Source organism: Fusarium odoratissimum (genome assembly GCF_000260195.1).
Source record: "Fusarium odoratissimum NRRL 54006 unplaced genomic scaffold supercont1.2, whole genome shotgun sequence".
In the NCBI taxonomy this organism is placed as follows: domain Eukaryota; kingdom Fungi; phylum Ascomycota; class Sordariomycetes; order Hypocreales; family Nectriaceae; genus Fusarium; species Fusarium odoratissimum.
In genome coordinates, this window is record NW_022158688.1 from 505,640 (window position 1) to 531,057 (window position 25,418).

A 25,418-nucleotide genomic window follows, 5' to 3' on the forward strand; every position below is an offset into this window, starting at 1 on the left:
TTTACCTTCCACTGAGGGAAAAAGGCGCGCGCCTACGGGGCCACATTGGCCGGCGACACGCCAGGCCGTTGCTAACTTTAGGTACCATCGCGGTTCAGGGCTGCGAATTAGCGGGTAAAATCAGGGCTGGGTGGTTCATAAGCGCTGCTAGCTCGGCCCGACCATAGTGCGTCTTATGCCTCAGGCATTAGTACCCCTAACCCACAACTTTCTGCAGGCAGCCAGTCAACTTCACATTCACTGACTACCTACCGACAACTTCCAGCATTTGTTTTCATTCTTTTCCCATGACTAGCCGGCTTCATCGCATGCTGTGACTCAGTATCGACAGAAACTATAACCTATACGGCTGCCAGAACGAGGTGGTGGAGATTTCCACTTCGAGCTAATCATGCACCAGTTCTGTGTTCTCTGTGGAGTCATCCTTGTGCCATGCCCATCTTCGCTACCAGGTGACCCTCCTAAGCGACTAGACTGGAAGCAAGAAATCCGTGCAGGTTAGTACAAGTTTTAATGCGATCGTTCCAGACGCTTATTTGATCACAGTCACGTCTCATGGAGGATTGTCAAGAGTGACCCTCACCGGTGTTGGCTATCTCGATGCAAGCGCTCTTTTGGCTAGCAGCGACCATGATACATCATATATGAGCCCAGAACATGAATTGACATTGCATTACTTGAACTATTCGCCACCGACTGGGACATGGACATTTGCTTTTCACGAAGCCTGCTGGCAGCTGTTACTCCGAAAGGTTTCCTTGTCGAAAGAAAACCAGGCTGATCCGCAACGTATCGCAGAACTTCTATTCCGGCTTCTCTACTGTCTCCCGTATGACCGCTTCAAAGTTCCTTGCCCGAACCATGACTTTGGTGGTGCCCTGAAGTTCTGGAAGTCACCTTTGATTCTGCCTGAGTCCTGGAACTTTCTCCTAGCCGATCCTAGCACGCTCACTTTTGGTTCTGCAACCCAGGCAATTAAAGATGTTTTTGAACTGCCTCACACCACACCTGACTTTCAGCCTTCTGACGATATATTCGCAAGGCTTTCACCTGAAATTGTGCATTTGGTTATCACCATGATGGAATCAACAGACCTTTGCAACTTGCGACTTTCCTCAAAGTTCGTGTCGAAGCTGACCAGTCCTGACCATCTCTCGCAGGACTTCTGGAAAAGTCGCTTTTCGGTCGACAGAGAGATGGGGTTCTTCCCCTCCGAGAACAAGCTTTGCTTGCCATCTAACTCCAAGGTCAACTGGCGCACACTTTACTTTGACTTGAAGTGTAGCTTAAGCGGCGAGACGGGAACTGGTCACATGCGCAACCGCCGCCGAATTTGGCTCTGCCTCGATGTTGTGGCTCGCTCTTTGATATCACTTCTTGACCAGAACCTGTGTCTTCAAGACCGCCAAAGCGTTGAGCAGGATGTAATTTCACAACGTTACGAGCCTGGACAATTTATACAGACCCCGATTATAGAAGATGCTCATGATTATTCTCCCAGCGACATAGGCGCACGACTATTTGGTTTTCAATGCATCATTTTCCTACCCCAAAACCCGGATATCGGCTCGAGGATATCCCTGTCACGCATACTATTTGACGGTATATATTACATATCTGGCTTAAGACTCTCCGAACAGAGTGAAGTGAACGGCTTCAAAGAGATTACTAGTGTTGGCTATATTGTGCCTCAGACAGAAATTCATGTACCTTTCGGTCCAAACCATCGCTTGACCGGGATGCGGGTCGCTGCCTCTGCAAGCGGTATAGTTGGTCTTAGTTTTCGCATCGACAACGGGACTGATGCCATCGTTTGGAAAAACATTGGTGTTGTTACTGATCCTCCTGACGGTGTTGGGGTAGCAACTTTGGAGCCGAAAATTGATTCCCAGTTGTGTGGAGCAATAATCGGTTTCGATGTAAGTTTTAGCCTCTCTCCAATCCAGGATCCGGTTAACAAGACATTCAGGCATGCAAATCTGTCTCATTTCAGGTTCTTGAAGAAGCAATTCAAATCGCAAACATGCAAGTTGCGGCAACGAAAACAGCAGGTTCTATGTCTGGGCTGTGGCATCCTACCGAACCAGACACTTCCGTGCATGGAGTCATTCATCCCTCTACACCCAACCATCAGCAGACCATTGACCCATTATATGTCTTGAATTTGGGCTTTGGGGGGCCTGGAGGAACCCTTATTTCACGTCTCAGCCGAATCACCGCTTTACACGATGACGAGCACGGCTCCTTCAGAGGTTTTGCATTTTCCTATGTGGGTGGTCGTACAAGGAGTTACGGTACGAGGACGGTCATAAATACCACAAGCGATCGCTCTACTTGTATAGAGCAATCCTTTTCTATAGACGGACCAGGGGGCGAGAGAATCGTTTCACTGGAGTCCGAACCAGATGCCTCCTCAGAGACTGAGAACATCCGTGCGATTAAGGTATAGTCTCTAGCAATCTTTAACGATTCACCATGGACGAAAACTAATCTAACTGGCGCAAATCATAGCTAAGGACTAGCCATGACCGGACTTTGGAATTTCGACGTACGTGTCTATCCTTGGGTGACCAAGTCGCGCAATCATGGCAAACAATCATCCCGCCTTCAGGGATGCCCATTTCCGCAATACTTGCCAGAGCTCAGGTACGTAACATTTTTGGATGGAGCTTCTCGTATGCACATGACTGATCAGTCAACAACCATTTTAGCTGCGTTCAGGAGCACTTCAATCACTGGGCGTACAGTACGTTACTCATTTAGCTGCTAACCTCTCGCAAATACCCTTCACAGATACCAATATGGAAAACAGTAATCCACATAGTTTCCCAATGAGTAAAGATGGATTGGAAAAGGCACCTGGTTCTCTTAGGCGCTCCGAGGGCTGCTTTACCTCAGTCATGCTATCTGGAATACGACGCATAGGTGTGTCAAGAGGTCTGCCAGGACGAACAAGGGGGCTTGATCATGTTGCCGGACTCTGCTTCGAGTTCTGGGATTCAGCTCATCCTGTTTACATTGGCCAGTGGTATTGTGAAGTCGGCTACCTTTCAGTAAAGCAAGGCGAAAGGATATGTAGCTTCACTTTCTGGCAGCAGCAAGAATCTTTGCCAGGCAACAATTCGAGAGAGAACGCAGGCAGGATCACAGGTATCAAGATCACCAAAACAGGGCTTGGACAACAAGACATGGAAGTTGTCCTTGGCGACAAACAAGAGATGCTCTCGTACTCTTTTGTGGAGAATCCCTACGAGCACCTGGTAAGGACGCCAGTCAAGAAGAAGATCAGACTCGATTCTAACAGTCTAAAAGATGGGCCTAGTCTGGATTTTCAATCGCGAATGCGATTACACCTACGTCCTCACAAAACCGTCGGAGCACTTCCCACGGACTTCTCTGACCTTGAACAGCATGATGCGCATCTGGCCAAACAGCCGCGCACCATACAAACTGACTTGGCAGGTTGAGGACGATGAAGGTAACTTATGCACAGTCTCGCGGATTCATGCTGTCTTTTGCCCCAACTCTGGAAAGCTCTCCGGTTTCGTCTTAGACTATGGCACTGTCCAGATATCCAGGACTGCAGGGTCCGCTGATGGCGTCAAGTCGTCTTTTAGTCTTGGGAGCGAGGAATGGATAACCCGCATGGACTTACAGCTTTGGAAAGACGAGAGTGATGTAGTGGTAAGCATGGCACGACGGATTTCAGCCTGGGATTCAAATTCTAACGAAGCGTTAGTTCCATACAAGTGCTGGCCGGGTATACTCCCTGTCCCCTTCTGGTTCGTGCGATCAACCACGACAGAAAGATCCAGCAGATTACGAAGTCTTCAAATTCAACCATCTTGGATGTAGCAGGACATGCTCACAGGGATGCCTGGACGGGAGTTCAGAGTCCAGTGATGAGTGCGTCGGAATATGGGTGACGATGAAATGGTGGCCTCGATATGCAAATATCGTCGAAGCGGCTGGTCCTATCACTATTTCAAGAGGCGAGGGTCGATAATAAGGTATCTAATCCGCTGTTGGGGAACTGTTTCTGGGGTAGCTATTTTGCCAGCTCGAGAAACGCAAAAGCAAGCAAACGACCTTGATTTTAGTATTCACATCAGCTAAATGCTTAATTTGGTATGAGCGCGGCCTCGCTGATATTGTAGTAAATGGAAAGGAGAAAAAGCTTCTGCATTAAAAACTGAATCTTCTTATTATTTTTTAACCTAACGATATGCCCCAATCCTCGCATCTTCCGTCCAAGTCACCTCTCTTAATCAGTACCAACAAACTGTCTCACCATCTCATCCAAATCAACCGAGTAAAGCCAATCGATATCAAACGGCTTAGTTTCAACATCAGCCTGCTTAGGCATCCTCCTCTTATTAATCTCATTATTCAACTCAATGATCTTATCAACACGCTCCTGTCTTCCCTTCTGCCACCTTCCAAGAGCGTCACTAAGACCCTCACTTTTCTTCTCCTTCAATTGCCCAAGAACACCGGCGAAGGTGTATACATCCTCAAAAGCCTGGTTCACGCCTTGGCCAGCGGTGGGAGGGATGGCATGTGCTGCGTCACCGAGAATAGCGACGCGGCCGTGCTTGGCGCTGGAAGCCCAGGTCTCAAGCTTGGGGAGAAGATAAAACGGCCAGAGGTTGACTCTGTCGGGCGAGATTTCCGAGGTAGAGTTTGCGACGATGGCGGGGAAGTCCTCGTTGCCTTCGCGGAGGAAGTCAACACACCACGTCTTATCAGAGTTCATAGCCTTCCAAGCATCACGGCCTGGATCTTCACCAACGAAAGTCTTCTGCTTTCCAATAAGAACCTCCGAACCATCAGCCAACTGCGGTGCAATAACGAAAGCGCCGCGCTTGTCATGCATGAAAGTAGCTGGAAGCTTGTAATCATTGTTCTCCAACTTGAGCTGCCTCGCTGGAACAGCAGCTGTGACACCGATCATGTTGGTGAACTTTGGTTCCAAGTCTGGATGAAGATATTTCCTCACACGAGAGTGAATGCCATCCGCACCTACAAGAAGACTAGCGGTTTCTTCACGCCCATCTGTGAAGCGCCACGTAACGCTGTTTTCAGTCTCACTAACAATGCTCTCAAACTTTCTCCCGTACTCAACCTTGATACCGGCTTCTTTAACGAGATCAAGAAGAACATTAATGAGCTCAAAGCGATAAACACGAATACCAGAGTATCCATATTTCTCTTGATTGCCGAACTCAAAAACATCAACTAGTTTATCGTCTTGGGAGTAAAAGTATAAGTCTTGGAATTTGTAGGACTTGGGGAGCATGCGTTCAAAGACGCCGAGCTTGTCTAGGGCGCGGAGGGAGTTGGGGGATAGCATGATTGCGCCGCCGATGTCGAGGGGCGCGCTTTGTTGTTCGTAGGCGGTGGACTGTATGCCTTGTTGGTGCAGAGCGAGGGCTAGGGCGAGACCTGAGAGGCCTGCTCCGATGATGGCGACTTGTGGGGATGACATGTTGATCTTGAATAAGGGCAGAAGGTAGACTTAGAGTTGAAGGTGTATATAGCGTAGTGTTATTTTGGTGTTCTGAGAGTGGGTATAGGTGAGATGTGAAGGTTGGTAGGATTGATGAGTTTCTGATGCATCACCACCTCGCCCATGGCCTGCTATATATACACAACCCTCTCAACCACCCTCCACCCCAATCCTCTCTCTCACCATCCTCAAGTTAAGCCATCCTCATCCTGCGGTAATTTCCTCGGCGTCGGTCTTTTGCCAAAAAGCCCTTCATTCTCACACAATCGTGCCGCTCACATCCGTCTCAACCAATCATCTTGACCAAAACCCCTCTTCTACCGGCCGAGTCGATCCATCCGGCCGATATCCACTCCTTCTCGGCCGGCTTACGGTCAGCACAGCCTCTGACACACTCTCTGGGTTGTTTTTGATAGGCTAGCTCGCTTATTCATGCGCCCGTTCTAATGCTCGGACTCGTTAGTGCTGATTTCTAAGCTGCGGCGCGGTTTTTCGCATAGCCACATCAACCGCCCGGCCGAAACGTCGGGACCGAATTATTCGGCCGGGTGGGGAGGGAGGAATGGAAGGAGGATTTACTATAAAGACTAAGGACGCGGAACTCTGAACGATATTCTACTCATCAATCCATTCGCACACAAACATCTTCTACAAACATCCCCAATACCTTGGACCTTGCCTCCAGTCTCATAACTTCCATCAACTCCTTACAACTATTCTCGCTTGGCATCTGTGATCTACGCAGATCTACCCCACTCAACACCAACTACCGCTTCTCCACCAAAAACCCCTTCACAATGCACTTCCTCTTCATTGGCGGAACAGGCCGCAACGGCTCTCTGGCCGTTCAAGAGGCTCTATCCCGCGGCCATACAGTCACTGCCCTCGTCCGCAACACAAACTCCGCCAAACTTCCCTCCCACTCCAATCTCACCCTCGTTCAGGGAACACCAACTTCAGAGTCCGACATCATCAAAGCTCTTACAACACCTCAACCTCCTCAAGTAGTCATCTCAGCTCTTGCACAAGTCAGAGTCACAGAGTCTCCTTTCGCAGCTCTGCATCCTGATACTACACCCGACTTCATGGCTGTGAGCATGCGCGCTCTCTTCGCTGCTATTTCCCAGGCCAACATCCACCCCAAGATTGTTGTAAACTCAGCTCAAGGCGCTGGCTCATCGTGGCGCTCTATGAATCTCCCCGGCAAGATGATCTTTAGCCACGGAAGCATGGGTATTGGACTTAAGGATCATAACGAGGTTGACCGTCTGGTGCGCGAGAGTGGTTTGACATTTGTTCTTTCTCGGCCTGTTATGCTTGCCGAGGGTGAAGCCCAGCCTGTCAAGGTCTGGCCTGAAGATGGAAAGGGTTGTGCTTGGATGCCCAAGATTACTAGGGGGAGTGTTGGGAAATGGCTTATTGATGCAGCTGAAACCAGCGAGTGGGATGGACAATCCCCTGTTCTCAGCAACTAAAGCATCCCAGATGAAAGCTTCAGGTACATTGGTTAGTTAGATATTATTTCTTGATTTCCGTTATAATTCCTAGTTAGTTTCATAGACAGTTCTTGGCACAAATCCCATATCTTTTCATTTTGGCCCTGAAGCTTCTGTAAGCTAGCAAAGTCACGTTACGAAAATTGTCAATACACAATGATTTATTCTCCACTTGCCCTGAAAAGCTGGCCTCGGCGCCAGCGGCTTGGTCTGACAAACCCAGCCGGTGTCTTTTCCACCAGACAAACCTCGTCACAGCCCTCACGCTCCTCTGCATCTATAAGCCGCATTCCAGCAAGTTCCTCATTCTTCAATAGCATAGGCACTTCATCTAGACTCCCCTTCGCCCACTTCTCCCAGGTCTTGATCCTAAGCTTTTCGTCTGGCATCCATTTGGCACTGCTACTCCAAGGTGCAGGCAGCCTCGCGTCTGTGTTGAGTATTCTCCACGGCCATCCGGCAGCTAACGTGTATATCCATTGTTTATTAGTCATGTACGTCTCGTGGTTCAAACGTATGTAGAGGAGCAACATCTTCCAACTCCGACCTTGCAACTCCCCCCCAACCACGTATTTGGTGGTGGGAAATGCCCAAGTCGTAGTCCGCCCTTTTTTTATATGACAGCGCAACAGTGTCGTGTAAGTATCCAGCTTGTAGGAGCTCAACGGCGCCACTGATCCCAAGACGGTGATATCTGCATCGGCGGTATCTGGCAGCTCAACTACCAGCTGTAGAGCCGTGATGATCGATTTCCAGAGTGACCCCTGATCCTGCTGGTGGCGTTCTGGACACAGTGTCTTGTTCTGCATTCCAACGCAAGGAACGTGAAGACTTTGAAGATTTGGCAGAGCAATGGGATGAAAGCAGTCATCCGAGTCCCAGGTGCCAAACATTGCATCACACAGAGAGCTCATATCGATGTGGACATGCTGCATACGGCGCAGCAGGGGGCGCAAATCCTCGCAAAGATGAAGTTCAGGTCCATCAATATCAATCATATCCGACGTTCCCAAAGCAAGCTCCAGACTTGTGCAACTTGGCGGAATGCTTCTCAGAATGGCTGAAACAATTGGCTTTTTGATGAAACAGGCCGGGACTCGGTGATGGCGCGCTAGAGAGAGGGACCTGAGATTGTTCATGCGCGGAATCACATCCGCCGCCAGTTGAAGGAATGAATGCTGAGTGTCGCTGTAAAAGCCTCCCGGTGTTTCAGGTGGGCGATTTATGTAGACAGTCAAAGACCGTGTCAAAGAAGAAACGGCCCATCGATCATGACATGCTATGAAGAGATCCAATTGAGGACCAAAAAAGAACACGAGGTCCTTGTAAAGCAAGCGAAGAGCAACATCATACCATTCCTTGTTAATGACTAGACAAGAATGGACGGTAGGTCTCGGATTGTCGCAAGGGCTAATGTTCTCGAACACTTTGGTGAGAAGTTCGGACGGGAGGGTATTGGCCATTGGATGGAGGTTTATTATCAATCAGCACAGTCAGAGATGACATTGGAGTATTAAAGGGAAGCAGAAAGACAGGATGGATACTTGGAGGGATTTGTCGTGGAGGCTATGCTGAGCATCCATCCAGGCATCCTCCATACATGTCCATCCGATTGGCAGGGTCGGATGATGGCCCAATTGATGAACGTGGCTGAGTCAGACCGACAGAACGGATTCTGAAAATTACTAGATAAACCGAAAAGCTACTGCTAGGATCGCCTAATTAGGCGGTTTCTGTCGACATTTTCGCTGGCTCGAGCAGCCTGTGACCCCAACATAATAACTTGTCGCATGCCATACCAAGATACTTGCTTAGCCGCCATCTCTTGAATCCTCACTATCTGCTCCTATCAAAAATATGGTCTTTAGTCAAGTTCGAAATCATTCTTTCATGTTCATCAAGGAACTTAAGCAATTTGTTCCCCCTTTGCGTCACAGGAATAGGCCGGTTGCGATACTCATCACTGCCTAACCACTTCCTCAAATCCTTGATTCCCCCAGCGTCGTACTTAACCATGGTCTCAGCGACATCCATAGCCTGGAGCAATTCGTCGTTCGTCCGGTCTTTCCTCGTGAGCCCCGATGGTTCTTGCAACCAGAGCAACCAGGGCGTGAAGACATTTTCTCGAAGTCGAGGGTTGGCCCCGGATCTCAAAAGCACTGAGACACTCTGCGGTGATGGGCGGCTTCTTGTGTTTAGATTGAACCATGACGGCCGAAATTCAAGAGAGATTAATGGAGGGCAGCCACATGTTGGCATGCTAGGGCCGTTAAGCGTGCGGAATGCAGGATTTCTGATCATATACTCTCGGGCACCAATATCAGCGGCCAGGAGGAGGGGTGCGTGCAAGTAATTTCTTGTCGCAGTGCCAGGTAGCTCATGACAAGCCTTGGCTAGAGCTGAGAGAACCGGATCCTTGGGTTCGTATTTGCAAGCTACAAGTCCACTTAGGAAGTGGGGTAGCTGTTCAAAGAAGCCTATGGCGTCGCCTCTCTGAGTCCAGAACAAACCACTCCGTAGAGCTGAGATCACCTGCGCCTCAATTCTTTGGGATTTGCCCTCCTTGTCTATTTCAGCAACGTGAAGAATCATGTGATATAGATCTCTCATCGATAGGCCTGTAGGAACCGCCGGGCCATAGGGGTCTGTTCTCAAGCAGTCTTGCTCCCATACGGACTCGTTACTCAAATACTCAAAGACAGTACGGTGCATGAAGACAACAACTCCACCCACAAGTTGACCATTTTTGTTGCCAGCCGGCTGAGTCTCCAACAGGCCGCCACACCGACTGCGTAGCCTCCCTTCTAGCACAGTGCAGAGATCTATCTTATCCTGCCAAGAAAGACCCGCGATGCTATTTGCTGACACATCGAGATCGTCGACGAGTGCTAAGGCAAGGGTGTCCATATTGGCAAGAGCCGGACAACCCGGACTTCTCGAGGCCCGTTGGCTTTCGTAGCACAGAAGCAGCAAATATGCCCCCTGATATTGGTATCGTTGATTGATCTTGGCAAGCATAAGGTCGAAAAAATCCTCGAGTTCCGGTGGTAGCTCGTCTACTCTCTTCTGAAGCTCTGGTAGCCTGTCACAGTCTTCAAACCCGGAAAGAAGCGACCGACATGCCAGAACAACCCAAAGAAATACACCCGATGACTTGTCGACAAGCTGATTTATAACACTTCTAGCTCCATCGGGTGATCGCCTGAGAAGACGCTTCATGTATGAATGACCTCCAATTACATCCTTGACATAGGCTCCGATGTCCTTTCGTGTAAGGTCTTGAAGTTTTAGTTTAGGTAAGTTCTGGTATACAGCCACACAAGCCGGGGTAGGCCGACTTGACACGAGGACTTTTATGTGACTAGACTGACTGAGCTCTTGGATCAGCGAAACACTTTCCCGAATGTTGCCTCTAAACTCGTCGAGCCCGTCGATAAATATGCAAAACTTCTGCATGTTGGGTTCTTGGGTTAAAATCCTGAACGCATATCGAATTTCTGATAGTGATGGCAAGCTCGCATCATTGTTGTCCGCTTCCTTGAGTTCCTTGACCATATCCGGGAGGGCCTTGTTTATGAGAGACGGATTAGGCTTTAGAAGTTGGTATAGAAGTGCCCGCGATAAACCTTCAAAGGACTTTTGCTCCTCTGTTCCGAGATCGAAGAAGAAAAAGTCGGCCATCATGCACATTCTGGGATAGGACCATTGTTTAAGTAGCTTGCGGGTGCGCTCTCGGGTATAAAGATACTTCATAAGAGTGGACTTTCCGCTGCCGGCTTTGCCAGATATCCAGTATACTTCATGTGTAGAAGGTTGTCGGAGCCACTGGGAGAGATCATGCCAGTGAGCCTCGTCCTTGGGGGGATAGAGAGCCCATTTAAGGGTGTCCAGATGGGCATCGGCCACGGTCTCCCTCCTTTCATGTATCTTCCTGAACCAGAGTCGGTTAAGTATGATCTCTTCGCAGGCGCGGGATATGATCCGTTGGGCAGACTCTGAGATGAGTCTGTGCGTCCCCTGGGAGGCTTCAAGCAGCATCTTTAGGTTTTGTAATCCAGAAATACTCCTCACGTCGTCATCGGCCAAATTTCGAAGGGCGGGCTGTTTACTGGTGACAGGTATCAGCTTATCGAGACTCGTAATGAGATCTGCCAGGTCTCTGATGAGAATTTCAAACTTTTGTTTGTCTCGAACAGCCCAAAGTGCCCTGCTGCGGAAAGGCTTGTCGTTGCCTTGGGCTATTCGTTTCTTGAAATCATCATATTGAGTCCTGAACACTCCCATACGCCAGGCACTAATAGAGGAGACCGAAACGAGCGGCGTGGTACCCTCTTGATCGTTTGCTTCGTCAAGTCCATACTTGTTTTTTAGAGTAGTCACATCCGTTAGCAGAAGTCGAATGCAGCTTAATGTATGACCGATTGCTTCCCGAGTGTGAGCTTGATCAAGATATGGGTCATAGTCGTCTTGGCGTAAGAGGCCTACTCGATCAGTCCACTGAAGCAGAAGGGTTTTCTGTATATCGAGTTTAATCCTCAAAATCTCATAGTCTCGCCCCAGATCGCGAGACTCGGCCAAGAGACCGAAGAGGTCGATGGTGTCCTTGAAAGCGCCGATAAGGCCTACAACCCCGACAGCCCCAAGTGCGAGACCAGCAACTTCGGCCATGTTAAAGCATGCCACCTAGCTGGTTCTGAGCAAGCGTGATTTGTGTTTGAGATGATCAGGCTGCGCTTTAGATTAGAGATGATATGCTTATGCAAGCTGAGGAAAAGGTCCTGCTTCAATGTGAGGATTTACTGACTTTCAACCCCCGCTTATTCGCACGAGGCCAGTCCACTCAACATGACCATTCAACGCCACTGCATAAGCGCCAAGCAACTCCCTGACTGCCTGTGTTCTAAGGCAAATTTATGCATCTTGCTTCTTTGCATTGGCTGATCTCAATGAAATTTCTAGATAGATAGTCTCCAAAAAGGGGAAAATATGAAGATTATAGCAGTTGAGTGTACCAAGAGCTGGTAAATAGCTGTAAAGCACATTCTTTGCGAGAAAATATAAGATGTAATGGAATGCTGATGTATACTGTTATATGATACTCAGCATAGTTATCTAGACTAGATGGCTTCAAGAATGATTCTCCTATATGTAGCAAGAGGCTTCTCCGTCGCATCACGGAGAGCAAGAATGATATGCATTGTCTAAAAGCAAGTCAGCATCCACTCGTATGGTCGTCAAAGAGATGACTTACATCATTCAGACTCTTGGTAGTCTCCAGCTTCACCACGCTGCCATCATCCTTGACCCTTGTAATGTTGACATTTGGGCTCTTGGGCGTCAAGATTGGTCTCATCTTGAGCGAAGGGTCAAAGCCTTCCAAGCCTCGTCCGTATGCACCACCAGGCTCGCGGTAGTGGAACCAATCGTACTTGAGCTCATCACCATCGGGATCCCAACTGTTTGATGCATCCAGAACAATGTTGCTGCCAGGCTTGTACTTGAGCTTCAATGGGGCAGTGCCACAAGAGCCATTGACGATGGCAACGGGCTGATGGTTGTTCTCAGAGTACTTGGAGTTGACAGTCCACTTCATACGAGCAGCAAAGTCGAACTGATAATCCTGACGCCAGCGCCAGATAGTTGCAAACTTGCTGGTGAATGTCTTTCCGTTGGCGCCAACGACGTAGTCACTTGTATCAGCGTAGACGCGCGACTGATTCGTGTGGTCGAGGAGGGTGTAACGACCGCCCCAACTACCCCACTCGGGATGGTTCACGTCACCCAGGCCATTCTGCACAAGAGGCAAGAAAGCGGGTGTATCACCCTCCATGATGAAAGACCAGTTAAGATAGTGGGATCCCAGAGGACCAAGTCGGATATTCTTCTCGAGCCAGTCATTAGAGACAATGCTGGAGTCTGGGCCGCCGTGATCAAAGTTACGGTACTCTTCCCCTGAGATACCGTTCCATGCCGCGACAGTGTATTCGCTGAATCCGTGCAGAGAGACGACATAAAAGAGTTGAGGATAACGGAGACGGATCCAGACACCGGTGTCGTCTTGATCGGAGATGGCTAGAACGCGAAGCTTCTCGACGAAAGCGTCAACAGCGTCTTCGCTTCGAGTGCGAGAAACATGCTGAAGGGCCTCAGCCAGAATCGCAGATCCTCCCCAGATAGAAACTGTAAGAGGATCGTCGACGCTCGCCTTATCAGCAGCCTTGACAAGCGCTTTCGCACCGTCGCTCAAGCTCATATTGAGTGATTTCCGTCCATAAACAGGATGACCTTTATGAACTCTGTCAAGAAGGTACTTGTATGAAGGATAAGGCGCGTGAGATGGAACATTAGCGTTGAGGTTATTCACAACCTTCTTATAACCATCCAAAACGCCAACGACAGACTCATAGTCAATCTTGTCAGGCATCCACGTCGAAGTCGTCACAGAAATGCCCTGAATGTCAATCTCATTGGCGTAAGTCAACAGCCGGACAAGACTCATCTGATCATCAGGCTCATTGCTGATATCCGTGAGCACAAACAATTTGCGCTTGTGCTCAGTGCGCGAAGTCGAGCATTGCTTGTCATGGCTTGGTGCAGCTTGCACGAAGGGGAGCGCGGTGAAGAGGGCGAAAGCGCCGACAAGTTGGGAGAACATGTTGGGCATGGTGTAGTTCAACGCTGCTGAAGCATTGAGGTCCATTGTGAGGAAAGTGTTGTCTTTATAGACTGTCGATGAGCAACTGGTGATAAATCATGGCATTTACTTCTCGGGGGGCGGGTGGTTAGGGTTGCTGAATGGGGTAACTTCGTTAAGAGTGTGCGCTAAGAACTGGCTTGATTCTTCAACTTTAAGCACTATCCCGGTCCATCCCCAGACTAAACGTCATGACATGGCTTGACTCCACCTTCAATGGACCGGTTGAAGAACCGCTAATTTGGGACAGTCGAGGGAATTTTTCTGGGAGAAAATGCGGGGGAGAAAACCGTTGACCGGTAGATGAAGTCGCAGGTGTGTTTAAAACTGCTTGTTCTGGCGAGGTTCACCTATTCGTCATGTCGCATACTTTGCTATGCTATTATTTCGGTACTGTTGCAGAAAATTCGGTCCATTGGCGGACCGGAAGAAAGGTTCTCTATAATCTTTGTCGGATTGGTCATCTAAAAGAGCCAAGTCGAGACTATTTCTCCAACAGGGCATGTTCCGAGGTTCCTTCAATGCCGCAATGAAGCATCCCCGGTCTACCGTAGTCTGATATAAACGGCCCGATAGAACGTGGGCTTGGACTGATGGAGAAATCTGGGGTATTTCTCCGCAGTCGGCCAACCTCAACCAAGATGATCTTTATTTTGGCATCTTCGCCGACAGGCCATCATTATTGTTTACATTGATATACATTCGTGCACTCATAGTTCTATTAGGCATACATTCATGCTATAGAACCGCAACGGGCCTGACGATAAATGGGTGATTGAAACGACTTCATTGAATTTATTTCGTGATTGAAAGGGAATGTTATTTATAACCCAATAACCAATAATTTATATGGGTATCTTAGGCACATATGTGACCCCATCTCGTGGAGGCAGGGCACGAATAAAGGGATGGGCTGAATTCGGAAAAGAATTCCTTTAAAACATGTCATTACTATGTAAGAGTTGTTTCTCTGCAGCCTAGCTAACAGATAGTCTTTATAATAAGACTCCACTATAGTCATTCTTCCTAACTAATAACCCTACTCCTAATAGTTCTTCTTGAAGTACTATAAGCCCTTATACTAAGTATTATCAGGACCAGCTAAATACAGCAGTTAATCGAAGAAAAATACATCCACACTTGCAGTAGCCTACTACAGATGATCTGTAAGATGGTTAGGGTGTATCCTTGTATCAGTAAGCTTCTACAGTTCTTTGATGAACCCAACCTCGACTACTTTGTCAGCGTCAATATCAAGATCAGCAAGCTTAGTTCGAGAGTTTTCTCGAAGCCAAAGAAAAGTCCACAGCAGCCAGGATCGGAGATAAGCCTTGGGGGATAGGACATTTGGCCAACCAATTTTAATCGTCTCTTTACCAAGAATGTACACAGTTGGAGAGTTCCGTGAAGATTGCATCATGTCTAGCTCGGCAGCTGTCATATCGTTGCGTCGACCCCTTGCGATTGAAATCGCAATCTGTTGAACAACATCCTGAGCGAGACCCGGATATAAAATGTTGTCTGTGTAGCCATGGCGCAGTGTAACGGCATAACACGAATCGATCTCAGAGACGCGTCTGATAATATATCGATCGGTCAATGGGACTGTAGGTACCGGAAGGGGGCGCATGTTGAAGAGAACAACGACTGCAGGTCGCGCGGCGAACTTTATGACGAATTGGAAGAAAGAAGGAGGAAGGGTATTGGTGATGCCAGATTTGTCAAAGAATATTCCCAGGCCTGGAACAGTAGAGATAGGCGTTCCACCAAATGTAGACGTTAAAGCCACAGGGCCTTTCGTGGCAGTGGTAGGGAACAAGAGCGCTTGGGGTGAAAGTTGATCTTGAGATTCTGCTTCCCACTGGCACTCTTTTCCGAAACGCCACAGGGTAAAGAGGCAGGAGAGGATGAAAGCTAGAAGAAGGGTGAACCATGCGCCGTCTGGAACCTTTTCATAGACTGACGATAAAAAGGCTGCATCTAAACTGGCAAAGATCAGCCAGAGGGGCACAACTATGTATGCAGGAAGTCTCCAGACGAGGATTGCGACAAGGGAAACCATGCACGTCGTAACTACGTGAACTTAGCTGGAATTTGTATCGCTGCTGGAGTACCAACTTACTAAAAGTGACAGTGATAACGCAGACACCATATGCGTTGCCTAGGGAGGTGGTCTATAGAGTTGTAAGTAGTTACCCAAACCATAAATCATTGAATACGTACATTGTTGTATACTGCTGTAATAATAACCGTACCAATCATAAGCAGCCAATTTGCCATTGGCATGTAGACCTGCTCGTGGAAAGTCTGACTAGTATGAATAACTTTGATATGAGGAAAGTATGAGAGCCTCATGATCTGAGTGAGAAGCTGAAAGGTTGAAGTTATCATGGCTTGAGAAGCGACAATGGCTGCAAGAATCGCGATTACCAAGCTAAAATACAGAGTTCCTGGAGGCACTGTATTAAAGAAGGGGTTAGTGAAAGCTTGTTTCGTCTCGTCGTGAGATATATACGCGGCCTGTCCTATGTATGCGATGAGCAGGCAAGGATAAGCCAAGCATATCCACGATAGTTGCACTGCACGTTTACTGAATGCTCCCAGGTCAGCGAATAAAGCCTCGACGCCTGTAAAAGCTAAGAGCAGACCGCCTAAGGATTTCCAGCCCTCGTGTCCGTTGCGCACAAGGTATGAGAAAGCAAAGTGTGGACTGAATGCCTTGAGGACAGTGTAATCGTGAACAGCGAGGTTATAAATACCAGCGCATAGGTTGAACAGCAACCAAATGGCGACAACCGGTGCAAACATAGTACCGATCTTTGATGTGCCAAATGGCTGAACGAGAAAAAGTGCAACAAGTATGCCACACGAGATGCCGACGATGGCAGAGGTTCCCAGGTTAGGATTGGCGACCTTTATTCCTTGAATAGCTCCTAGGACAGACTGAGCTGGTGTCAGCACGCCATCAGCCATGACCATAGAGACACCCAAGACGCCGATAAATTGCAAGAAAAATTGGATCGTCCTAGACTTCTCAAGAAGCCCACGAAGACTCCTGCCGCCAGTCTTGAGATCACCGGTTTCGAACCGCTGCAATCGAATACCAGGTATCTCCCTCGGATCTCTTCTCGAAATATTCGTATATCTCGCCAAGAGACTATAAAGAGCAAATGTCCCCCCCTGCCCATCGTCATCGGCACTAAGAACGATGAAGCAGTACTTGACGGTGACGATGAGAGTCAGAGACCATATAATAATCGAGAGAGCGCCGACAAGGTCTTGCCAAGAAGGTTGAGCCGAGAAAGTGGACGAGTAGACGTAAAGAGGCGAGGTACCAATATCACCATAGATGACGCCTATAGCTTGGAAACTGAGCCACAGCAGTACCATGCCTCCATATGTCTATTGCAATCAAAATCAGCGGCGCCTCCACCCTTCTGTGATCAAAGTTACTTGCTTGCTTGCGTGAGCCTTGCAGATCATTTTCTGCAATGGCCTGGGCTTTTTCTTCATCATCGTCAATACCGACGAATGCTTCGCCGGCATGTACATCGGACTCAGCTTGAGCCATTTTGGGGTTGAGAAGACGGAGAAATTTGGAAGATCGAAGAAATTTTGCAGGAGAGTTTTGGGGTCGAGCTGGGAGGTCCAAGGTTCCATTCAATATATTCGATGTGTTATACTCCGTAGTAAAGAAGACTAAGCTACTTTGGATTGTCTCGGTTAACACGAACTCCAGTCTTGATAAGAAACGTAATATTTAGCAGAAATATTTTTCAGCCTATGACCGACACGGGTATCATCACCGGAATTTGGCACCACCTCAATCTCACATCTGCATAAGAAGAAGCGCCCGCAAGGAGGTTGTTGCGGGCGCATCGATGACTCAAGATATCGTAACATGGCCGGCCATGTTGACAAGGTATTTAATTCGGGTAAGACAAATCACATGCATTGTCAAATTTCTCTGACAATTAATTATTGCCAAGAATGTGTCAAACGGTTTTCCTAGTAGCTGAAAGCTTGGCTTTTTATTTGAGCTGACCCTTGGCTCTTTGGCGAGGCAGATGCGGACGCGGGATTTTCCTCCTCTTGAGACCATGACAGACCAATCAAGAAGAAGGATAGAATGATCACTGATTTGTCCAGACCCTTTGCCTGCGGCTCTGAATAACCACGGATGACTCTACTGGCCGTGCAGAGTCAATATGTATGAGGGAATATTCATCCTAGTGAGCCTCTGTGGATGGCCCCTTGGCTTATCTTGACACCTGGGCCCTCCACGCTATCCTGCTCATCTCACCACCCAACACAAGCAACTCCCTCATCGCCTTTATTTTCCTGCTTTCTCGGGTATGATTCTAACGCCAAATTTAATTGCCAGAGAAATCAATGGCGAGCATCGTGAACCTTCGGTCATTTTCATTATTTTAGGCATTATCGCATTTGGCCTTGTGCTACTTACACCATTTATCCTCAGCAAAAGGGGATGTCATAGGCCAGAACCCTATCAACTTGATGTCCCAGTGCCACAGCGGGCAAGAAACATATGCCTCATTCCGGACACTTTGGACTTGATACCAATAACTTGCTATCGAGAGACAGCAGCGGTTGAAATTGATGCTTCGAAGCAAGTCGCAAACTGTCCAGGACAAGCGAGCGCGCCAAGCTGCCTTATCTGTATCAATGAGTTTAAACAAGGTACCCAGACTCGCTCTCTACCATGCGGTCATCGCTTCCATCCCAGATGTATTGACCCATGGCTTCTGGAGCGATCTATAACTTGCCCAGTTTGGTATGTTCTGGTTATAATTCATTATTTACCAGCTAGAACTTACTTCTGTAGTCGTGCAAATGTTGCAGACGCTCTTGCCCATATACCTGCATCCAATCTACCCGCAGCGCCTCGCCGAATGCTGAGCCGTAGACCAATAGTTAAGTTCACACTTCTCACCGGATTGTTGTGCAACCTAACAGAACACTAGGCTACCTCGGAGCTTCTTCCTATCGCAAGAATTCCAACTATCCAGTCTCGCGGCCCAGGTACTGCCGTTCCTGCTCGACCGTTTCAACCTCAGGAACCACCGCTGACGGTGACGTTGGAGGGCTCGTGCCAGATTGGCTCCTCAAGCCGTTAGGATACGAAATAAAAGGGTCGAGCGGGTTTGGGTTGGTGATGCTTTATAATTTGCAGCAGGCAAAGCAGGGGCTTTATTCTCTCTTATTAGTTAAAACATACAACTGTTCTTCGAGTTTAACTTTTCATCACTATAACCTTCCCGTTCTATCAAGTCCGCCCCGTCTGTCTATCCCCGCTTTCAAGTTCCCCAGCTCTCTTATCCGTAGAGGAACGCATTTTCCACACTAGGAACTCATTTCCACCATCTATTGCTGACTGAGTGTCGACAAAAACTTGCGCCATTATTCAAAAGAGGACTCAATGTAAATATTCAGTTGGTAGATGTAAGAACTGTCGCCGAAAACACCAGAAATGTGACAAAACGACCCCAAAATGCCTCCCATGTAGAGCTGCAGGCTTGGAGTGCAGTGGCTTCAACACTGATCTTAGCTGGATGACAACCACACACAGTTCATTACGTGATGAGCGCAAGTCAGCACCAAAGTGCCCGAGGAAACGGGAAAACAATGGTACCTAGCTGCGTCCCTCATACGGTTAACAATCACTCAATAATCCGACAGATCAAGAAAACACCTCTACAAGCATTTCCCTACCTAGAATCACAGCCCCGAACATCGAGGATACCATTCCAAATGTCGATAGTCAACTTACACATTTCGAAGGGCACCACGAGCATGTTGCCGCCACACGCGCGACCAATGTTTCCGAGACTCAGCCGCCAAGTCTTGAGAGCGATGCGTTTGGCATGACTGGCGACACCATCAATGGTATCAATGTTAGTGAGCAGGGTCATTTATCGATGTTTCAACACCCTGCATATACGCCGGACTTCCTCGGAAACACGGAAAGTGTGTTGGGCTGGCCGGATTTATTCAGTGTGGGCTACTCTCTTTCGGATCTACTCTCTCCCGGCTTTGACAACACGAACAACAATGCCCCAGAACCCCAGAATGCTCGCTCGTCAATTGTTCCTCCCTTAACAGCGCCACACTCAGATCATACGAGACCTTTATGGCACAGCCAGGATGCTGTCAGTAGGTCTAGTCGACAAGATGTCTCAAATATGGGTCTTCCTTGCCTCGAGCCTCAGGGGCCTATGACATTGGAGTTGAGTCAAGATGACACCCAGATGCTTCTTAAGCATATCAAGGACCACTGTTTCCCACAACTGTGGTCATCGCCGCTTGGGAAAGAATCGCCACTGGAAACTCATCTTACCGCAGCCGTTTTGACATTTGCCAACATGACATACCTCGCACCTCGTCAGATATCGCATGCCTCATTCACGAACGTACTTGCCCTTCTTGCAATATCTTCAAAGCATTTGGCAGCACAGATACGTAACGAAGACTCGGACAGGAGCGAGCATTGGAACCAATATGCTGAGAGCGCGTACCAAAAGGCAAAGCAACATCTCGATTATTCATTGAGCACCGAGGTCTCTCCAAAGTTAGCAAAGTATAAAGATCTTATCATGGCAGTCTCAACTATAGTATCGTTCTCGGTACGAGCCACATGGAAATGCCCTCATTTTGAATCATTACTAACCAACCTCTACAGATACTTTACGATAGACAGCCTGATGCCAGAAAGTATCTCATTGATGCTGAAAGGCTTTTATTGATTCAAGGTCTACCCAAGCCACATATCTCCAGAAAGATTAAACTTCTGCATCACACATACACTTGGAACAGGGTCGTCAGTGAAAGTACCTACGTGTTAAGGGATTCCGATAGTGCCAATATACCTGTGGCCACAGAACCATATGCTCCGCCAGATGGTAAGGGCCCTGCTGAGAGAGGAACAGGGGGTAATAACATAAACCGCTCAGCGGTACCATGTGTCAGCTTGGATGATTTCCTCCATCTTTAATCATACCACCAGGAGACTGATGACTCTTCAAGGGAAAGTGGGAGGGAGGTGAACCACGACATTCATCTCAAACAGGGCCGAGGCATGTCAGAATCGGCTTTCATGATGCTGTATGGGGTATCTGAAACTTGGTTAAGCCTTGTGTCTCAGACCACTCGACTTGCCAACCTGATACAAGCATTGAATCATGGCAGCAAAGAGAAAACGTTGACATTGCATGAGCATATCGAGAGACGCAAAGAGTCACTAGAACACAGGATTTGTTCTTTTGCTTCGACAAAACCCACTACTGATCTTCCCATCGATCTCGACCACCTATCAAATGCACCGTCACGAGAAAGCCAGCGCACCGCACGCTCTCATTTAGTCCGAGCACTGAACTTCGCTCTTGTTATTTTTTTCTACCGTCGAGTATTCAACGTCCATCCCCATATCCTCCAGGACTACATTAACAACGTCATGCATGCCCTGCAGGAGTTTGAGCGGCGCTGCGACAGAGAAACGAGGGCCAGGGTCACCGTGGCCAGCGTTTATGGCTGGCTGTGAAGCAATGACAAAGGAAAAACGGGATTACTTCGCAAATTGGTTCTAGCGAGCCTTCGACCAGACAGGGTTCACCCGGTTGGTGACAGCGAGGAAATGCATGTATCAGGTATGGGAGAGACAGGACCGTTTTGTGATGGGTGGTGATGAGATGCAGCGGCGTTGGACATGGATGGACATCTCAAAAGAGCGAAATCTCTATGTTTTACTTTCTTAGTAGCTATTTTATTAGCACTCACGCCACGGAGCCAAAACAGACCTGAAGCTGGAGGAGTGACTGAAATGACCGTCATTGGAATTTATTTTTCTTCCTCAACCAGGATGATGATACAGTTCTCCGAAAGGATGGTTCCTGGCACCTATCAGCCTTAGAGCTCTTTTGGGGGCACATATGCGCCTCATGACATGAATGCGGAATATAAACAAAGAGATGGGCTCAAGACGATGGGATGCCTTTCAGAATTCAATATTCACCACTCAAGAATTATCGCTCTGCTGCTCAGTCTTTGTGCCGGAACTCCAGCAAGTAAGAGTTCTGTTACTATCCAAAAATAGTGAAGCGATAAAAGGCTTAGTACTGGCTAATTGAATGTAAGAGATCTAAGAAGCATGCTCTAATATGCAGCTCTTGTTAAGATTCAGCATTCTTTGTCGCAACTGCATATAATGTAGACTCTGGCAGAACTCACCAACAAAAGGTCTTGCATGAACTTATGAGAGCTTATCGGTCACTCATCTTAAAGGAAGCTGGACGCTTTTCATTGTGATCACCCGGGGCATTGAAGCAATGGACTTACCACTATAAGAAGTGTACTTTTATATCAATCTTGTTGATATTTATCCTTTAAACATTTTATCATCCCTTATCGTGATTCTATCATTGGTATTGGGCTTCTCTCTTGTGATATCGACTCATCTTCCTTCTATAAGCACAGCTCTCTCTACCTGACACCGATGTCATGTTCTCCACCCGTCCGGGCATCCTAAGTCCCCGCCTGACGGAAGCGGTCGGGTTGCACACGTCTACATGGATGATACCAACTTCAGAATCAGTAGTGACACAGCCAACAAGAAGCGCCTCTCGGTTCGCCCCAAGGCACACTTAGACTGGCATTACGATATCCGTGCTCTCAAGGGCATCATCCGCAAAGTCATCGGGATGAAAGTGGACAAAAGGGTAGCCTTCAATGTTTATGGATCTAACCTTGATCAAGGCCTTGTATACCAAGATCTTAGACTTCATTCTTCCCGTTTCTGGAACTTCCCTTGGAAAAAGAATCGAGGCGAGAAGCAGGTCGATACCACCCTCATCAGAGACATGGCACTAGATGCTGTCCATCTTCAGGAATCCAAGGAGACTACTGCTTTTGTTCTTGTTTCTGGGGACAACGACAAGATTCCAGCGGTGATATATGATGTGCAGTGCGGCTATACCGTGCATGTCTGGGCTTAGGAAGACTCCGTGTCTGATGAATATAAACGACTTGAGCGAAATTGCCTTATCAAACTTACACTTCTGGACGAATTCCTAGTCGCCCCCACAATGGCGAACTGTAGTGTTCCTGTGGGGAAACTTCTTTTTCCTCCCAATGGTGTTGTACTTCTCAACCCGTGGCATGAATTGCCTGAGATTCTTAGTCAGTTAGAGGACAAGCTCGATTCATCTAACATGACTTTCATGCAGAGTTCGAATGATGGAGGCTGCCCCGATATTGATATTGTGGTTGTGCCTGAGAAAAGAGTTCGGAATCAAGATGCCCGACTTCGTTCTATGCTGGAGGACTTCGAAAAGAACGCTGTAAATGTCATGAGCTTCGCTGAGTATTTTCATAGCTCACACCATCTCAGGCTTTTTGGCTCTTAAACACTTTTTGTTAATAGGTGTTGTTCATGGGTCATTTGGCGAGTTGAGCCCTTATGACTTCGAGGTTTGGAATTAATTTAATTAAGAACTAGGAGGTTAAGCTTAATTAATAGTATTTTACTTTAAAGATTAATTTAATCATTTTAATATATATTAATAAAGATTTCTAGACTTTATTACTTATAGTCTACTAACATACTAACAACCCCTAATAATGGGTCAACTGTCATTTGCTTAAAGGAGTATACTTGTCCAGCTGGCAGAATAATTGTTGTAGTTAATGACTTACTCCATGATTGTAGAGCCAAGTTCAACGGGATGCCTGTAACTGTTGGCAAGTTCGGAAACTTTAGAAAGTTCAAACCAAACACTCCTAATAACAGCCAATCGCTTTGCTTAAATAGCGTGAGCAAGCCTCCGACTTCAATGATGTTGCCAAGCAAATCTGATATCTTATCAAGACTTTTCGCCACGCCATTTGAATCATGCAATGTTCTGATCGCTGTTGGGTTAAGGCTAGTATTCAGGACCTCCAGTGTTGGTGAGCCACTATCATTTTCGTGAAGATTGATGGGAATACTGGCTTCCCAGGTCATGTCGCCTCCAGCCCAAGCACGTGCAGTTTCCGATTTCCCGATAACCGTAACATGCTTCTTTTTTTCTTTGTCCCAAGAGATGAAGCCTGTAATATTGATAGATATTCCCTGAGATGTTGTGGAGAAAGAAACGTCGAAGTAAGTCTTGCATTTATTGAGTGGGTCGCTTTGCATATCGTAGATGTCAAAATGGTACCCTTTGCCAGTGGAGCTCTTTGCTTCGTTGTATAGCCTAAAGACTCCAAGTTCAATACCACCTCCAGAAATCTGTTGGTGGATACTCGTGACATATGTATCATAGAAGGTTCTGAGAACTAAAGTCTCTACCAAGGATCGAAAGGAAAAGGACATTTTGCCATCACAAATATCTGTTGGAGACAACCAGCTAGAATCGAATATGTCGGTGGGAGGTTGACTACCTGGCTTAAGAGCAGAAGATTTAGTGTTGAGGATGAAGTTGAGGGTACTTCTTGGTTGTGATGCCGGATCAAAGAAAACATTGAACGTGTTTCCAATTGGTTTGAGAGAATCCGGAACATCAACGTCTGGATCACCAGAGGATGGATAGCTGGGAACGTAGCCCAAGATGTATGGGTTCCTGGCTGAGTTTTTCTTAACATCCTGAAGCCAGTCTGTCAAAAGTGTTGAGAACATAGTCTTGTATACATCCTTGACTTGAACTTTAGGGTCAGTAGTTGCGACTGGTGCCACGGCGGTGCTGAGAAGATCAATGTTCTGTAGATCACAGAAGATACGCGATATAAGAAACCCTTGGGAAGTGAAATGCTCCAATTGGTTTCGTACAACGTCGGGCACCAGGCCGGCCTCGCTCTCATTTCGAATCTCGGCAAAGCCAACTCGGATCGGAATGCTCCATTTCCATCCCGTGATGTCTTGAGCTGGTCGTATGTTGCCAGAAAAGATATCTCGGAACCATGCACTTCCGGAAGTAAACTCTACTCCCAGCTGAACAGCCCATCCGCTTTCAGTAACGGTGAAGGTCGGGATGTATGTTCCACGAATTGTGGTATTAACCGGAATGTTATTGGAGGGGTTCTTTGGAACTTTTTCCCAGTCATCATACAGCTTTCCGATTCGGTCGCCCTCCTCGTCGAACGCCATTTCAATGATCATGCTTATTAACTAGTCAGCGTTTATTTATGACTTCAACACGATTCTACTTACGTGTGGAACTTCTCATCAGCCTCAGCCAACTTCCTTAGCCCTTTATTAATAGCATCGAAAGTGACAGCAACGACGATGTCGTAGTCTTTGGTGGTGAAAATTTCATGAGGCTTCATGATTGTAATCAAAGAAGGATGGATTTCAACTGTTTAAAAAAAGAATTTTTATAAGGCTAAAAGGAAGCCACTTTAAGGGAGATAACTCGGAGTAGACAGTCCATATAGAGACTAAGGAAATATACAAAGGACAGTGTAAGTGTGTGTACATTTAACTTTAGAGAAATAGAGGGAAGATAATGTATTTATAGGAACAAAGAGTGCCTCACATTTGTAATTAGGCGGATCAAGGCTTGCCAGCTTGTAATAACCCTATTGCGAGGATTTAATCTAAGCCAGGGTTTTATTTGCAATACAAGTAGGATATAGAGTCACAGGGGTAGAGCTTAGGATGCAATAAGCTTTTGGGCTAAGACTTATCTCCCTTACTATCTTAAAATGAACAAGCTCTAGTATATACATA

General features: G+C 47.4%; 11 protein-coding genes across 11 annotated transcripts; 5 read left to right on the forward strand and 6 right to left on the reverse strand.

Annotated features, from left to right (window-relative positions):
* The first annotated feature begins 247 nt into the window (after positions 1-247).
* FOIG_01778 (uncharacterized protein) lies at positions 248-4,082 on the forward strand. Its single transcript, XM_031198762.1, has 7 exons — positions 248-497; positions 547-1,919; positions 1,970-2,394; positions 2,523-2,646; positions 2,712-3,260; positions 3,313-3,684; positions 3,740-4,082. Exons 1-7 carry the CDS (start codon positions 392-394, stop codon positions 4,004-4,006), a joined length of 3,216 nt encoding a protein of 1,071 aa, XP_031070799.1. The 5' UTR covers positions 248-391; the 3' UTR covers positions 4,007-4,082.
* A 182-nt stretch (positions 4,083-4,264) lies between these two features.
* On the reverse strand, positions 4,265-5,488 carry FOIG_01779 (uncharacterized protein; the record flags this gene model as incomplete). The annotated part of the gene is made up of 1 exon (XM_031198763.1): positions 4,265-5,488. One exon carries the CDS (start codon positions 5,486-5,488, stop codon positions 4,265-4,267), a length of 1,224 nt encoding a protein of 407 aa, XP_031070800.1.
* Positions 5,489-6,306: 818 nt separating this feature from the next.
* On the forward strand, positions 6,307-6,984 carry FOIG_01780 (uncharacterized protein; the record flags this gene model as incomplete). The annotated part of the gene is made up of 1 exon (XM_031198764.1): positions 6,307-6,984. The coding sequence occupies one exon, from the start codon at positions 6,307-6,309 to the stop codon at positions 6,982-6,984; it is 678 nt and encodes a 225-aa protein (XP_031070801.1).
* Positions 6,985-7,166: 182 nt separating this feature from the next.
* Positions 7,167-8,468, reverse strand: FOIG_01781 (uncharacterized protein; the record flags this gene model as incomplete). The annotated part of the gene is made up of 1 exon (XM_031198765.1): positions 7,167-8,468. The coding sequence occupies one exon, from the start codon at positions 8,466-8,468 to the stop codon at positions 7,167-7,169; it is 1,302 nt and encodes a 433-aa protein (XP_031070802.1).
* Positions 8,469-8,841: 373 nt separating this feature from the next.
* On the reverse strand, positions 8,842-11,673 carry FOIG_01782 (uncharacterized protein; the record flags this gene model as incomplete). Its single annotated transcript, XM_031198766.1, has 1 exon — positions 8,842-11,673. One exon carries the CDS (start codon positions 11,671-11,673, stop codon positions 8,842-8,844), a length of 2,832 nt encoding a protein of 943 aa, XP_031070803.1.
* Positions 11,674-12,023: 350 nt separating this feature from the next.
* Positions 12,024-13,705, reverse strand: FOIG_01783 (uncharacterized protein; the record flags this gene model as incomplete). Its single annotated transcript, XM_031198767.1, has 2 exons — positions 12,024-12,206; positions 12,257-13,705. 2 exons carry the CDS (start codon positions 13,703-13,705, stop codon positions 12,123-12,125), a joined length of 1,533 nt encoding a protein of 510 aa, XP_031070804.1. The 3' UTR covers positions 12,024-12,122.
* Positions 13,706-14,642: 937 nt separating this feature from the next.
* FOIG_01784 (potassium uptake protein) lies at positions 14,643-17,309 on the reverse strand. Its single transcript, XM_031198768.1, has 3 exons — positions 15,923-17,309; positions 15,822-15,873; positions 14,643-15,772 (listed from the first exon to the last, which is right to left on the reverse strand). Exons 1-3 carry the CDS (start codon positions 17,087-17,089, stop codon positions 14,904-14,906), a joined length of 2,088 nt encoding a protein of 695 aa, XP_031070805.1. The 5' UTR covers positions 17,090-17,309; the 3' UTR covers positions 14,643-14,903.
* A 1,963-nt stretch (positions 17,310-19,272) lies between these two features.
* FOIG_01785 (uncharacterized protein) lies at positions 19,273-21,257 on the forward strand (the record flags this gene model as incomplete). The annotated part of the gene is made up of 4 exons (XM_031198769.1): positions 19,273-19,348; positions 19,400-20,343; positions 20,400-20,672; positions 20,724-21,257. The coding sequence occupies 4 exons, from the start codon at positions 19,273-19,275 to the stop codon at positions 21,255-21,257; spliced, it is 1,827 nt and encodes a 608-aa protein (XP_031070806.1).
* A 1,024-nt stretch (positions 21,258-22,281) lies between these two features.
* Positions 22,282-22,707, forward strand: FOIG_01786 (uncharacterized protein; the record flags this gene model as incomplete). The annotated part of the gene is made up of 1 exon (XM_031198770.1): positions 22,282-22,707. The coding sequence occupies one exon, from the start codon at positions 22,282-22,284 to the stop codon at positions 22,705-22,707; it is 426 nt and encodes a 141-aa protein (XP_031070807.1).
* A 90-nt stretch (positions 22,708-22,797) lies between these two features.
* On the forward strand, positions 22,798-23,118 carry FOIG_01787 (uncharacterized protein; the record flags this gene model as incomplete). Its single annotated transcript, XM_031198771.1, has 1 exon — positions 22,798-23,118. The coding sequence occupies one exon, from the start codon at positions 22,798-22,800 to the stop codon at positions 23,116-23,118; it is 321 nt and encodes a 106-aa protein (XP_031070808.1).
* A 285-nt stretch (positions 23,119-23,403) lies between these two features.
* Positions 23,404-25,015, reverse strand: FOIG_01788 (uncharacterized protein; the record flags this gene model as incomplete). Its single annotated transcript, XM_031198772.1, has 3 exons — positions 23,404-23,440; positions 23,488-24,849; positions 24,900-25,015. 3 exons carry the CDS (start codon positions 25,013-25,015, stop codon positions 23,404-23,406), a joined length of 1,515 nt encoding a protein of 504 aa, XP_031070809.1.
* Between the last annotated feature and the right edge of the window lie 403 nt (positions 25,016-25,418).

Excerpts from the sequence above, each read along its gene's own strand:
- FOIG_01778 (XM_031198762.1), top strand. The coding sequence starts at position 392 with ATGCACCAGTTCTGTGTTCTCTGTGGAGTCATCCTTGTGCCATGCCCA. Across the intron at positions 1,920-1,969 it reads GAGCAATAATCGGTTTCGAT|GCATGCAAATCTGTCTCATT; the intron begins GTAAGTTTTAGC and ends CAAGACATTCAG. Across the intron at positions 2,647-2,711 it reads CAATACTTGCCAGAGCTCAG|CTGCGTTCAGGAGCACTTCA; the intron begins GTACGTAACATT and ends CAACCATTTTAG.
- FOIG_01784 (XM_031198768.1), bottom strand. The coding sequence starts at position 17,089 with ATGGTACTGCTGTGGCTCAGTTTCCAAGCTATAGGCGTCATCTATGGT. Across the intron at positions 15,874-15,922 it reads TTACAGCAGTATACAACAAT|ACCACCTCCCTAGGCAACGC; the intron begins GTACGTATTCAA and ends ACAACTCTATAG. Across the intron at positions 15,773-15,821 it reads CGTTATCACTGTCACTTTTA|TTACGACGTGCATGGTTTCC; the intron begins GTAAGTTGGTAC and ends AAGTTCACGTAG.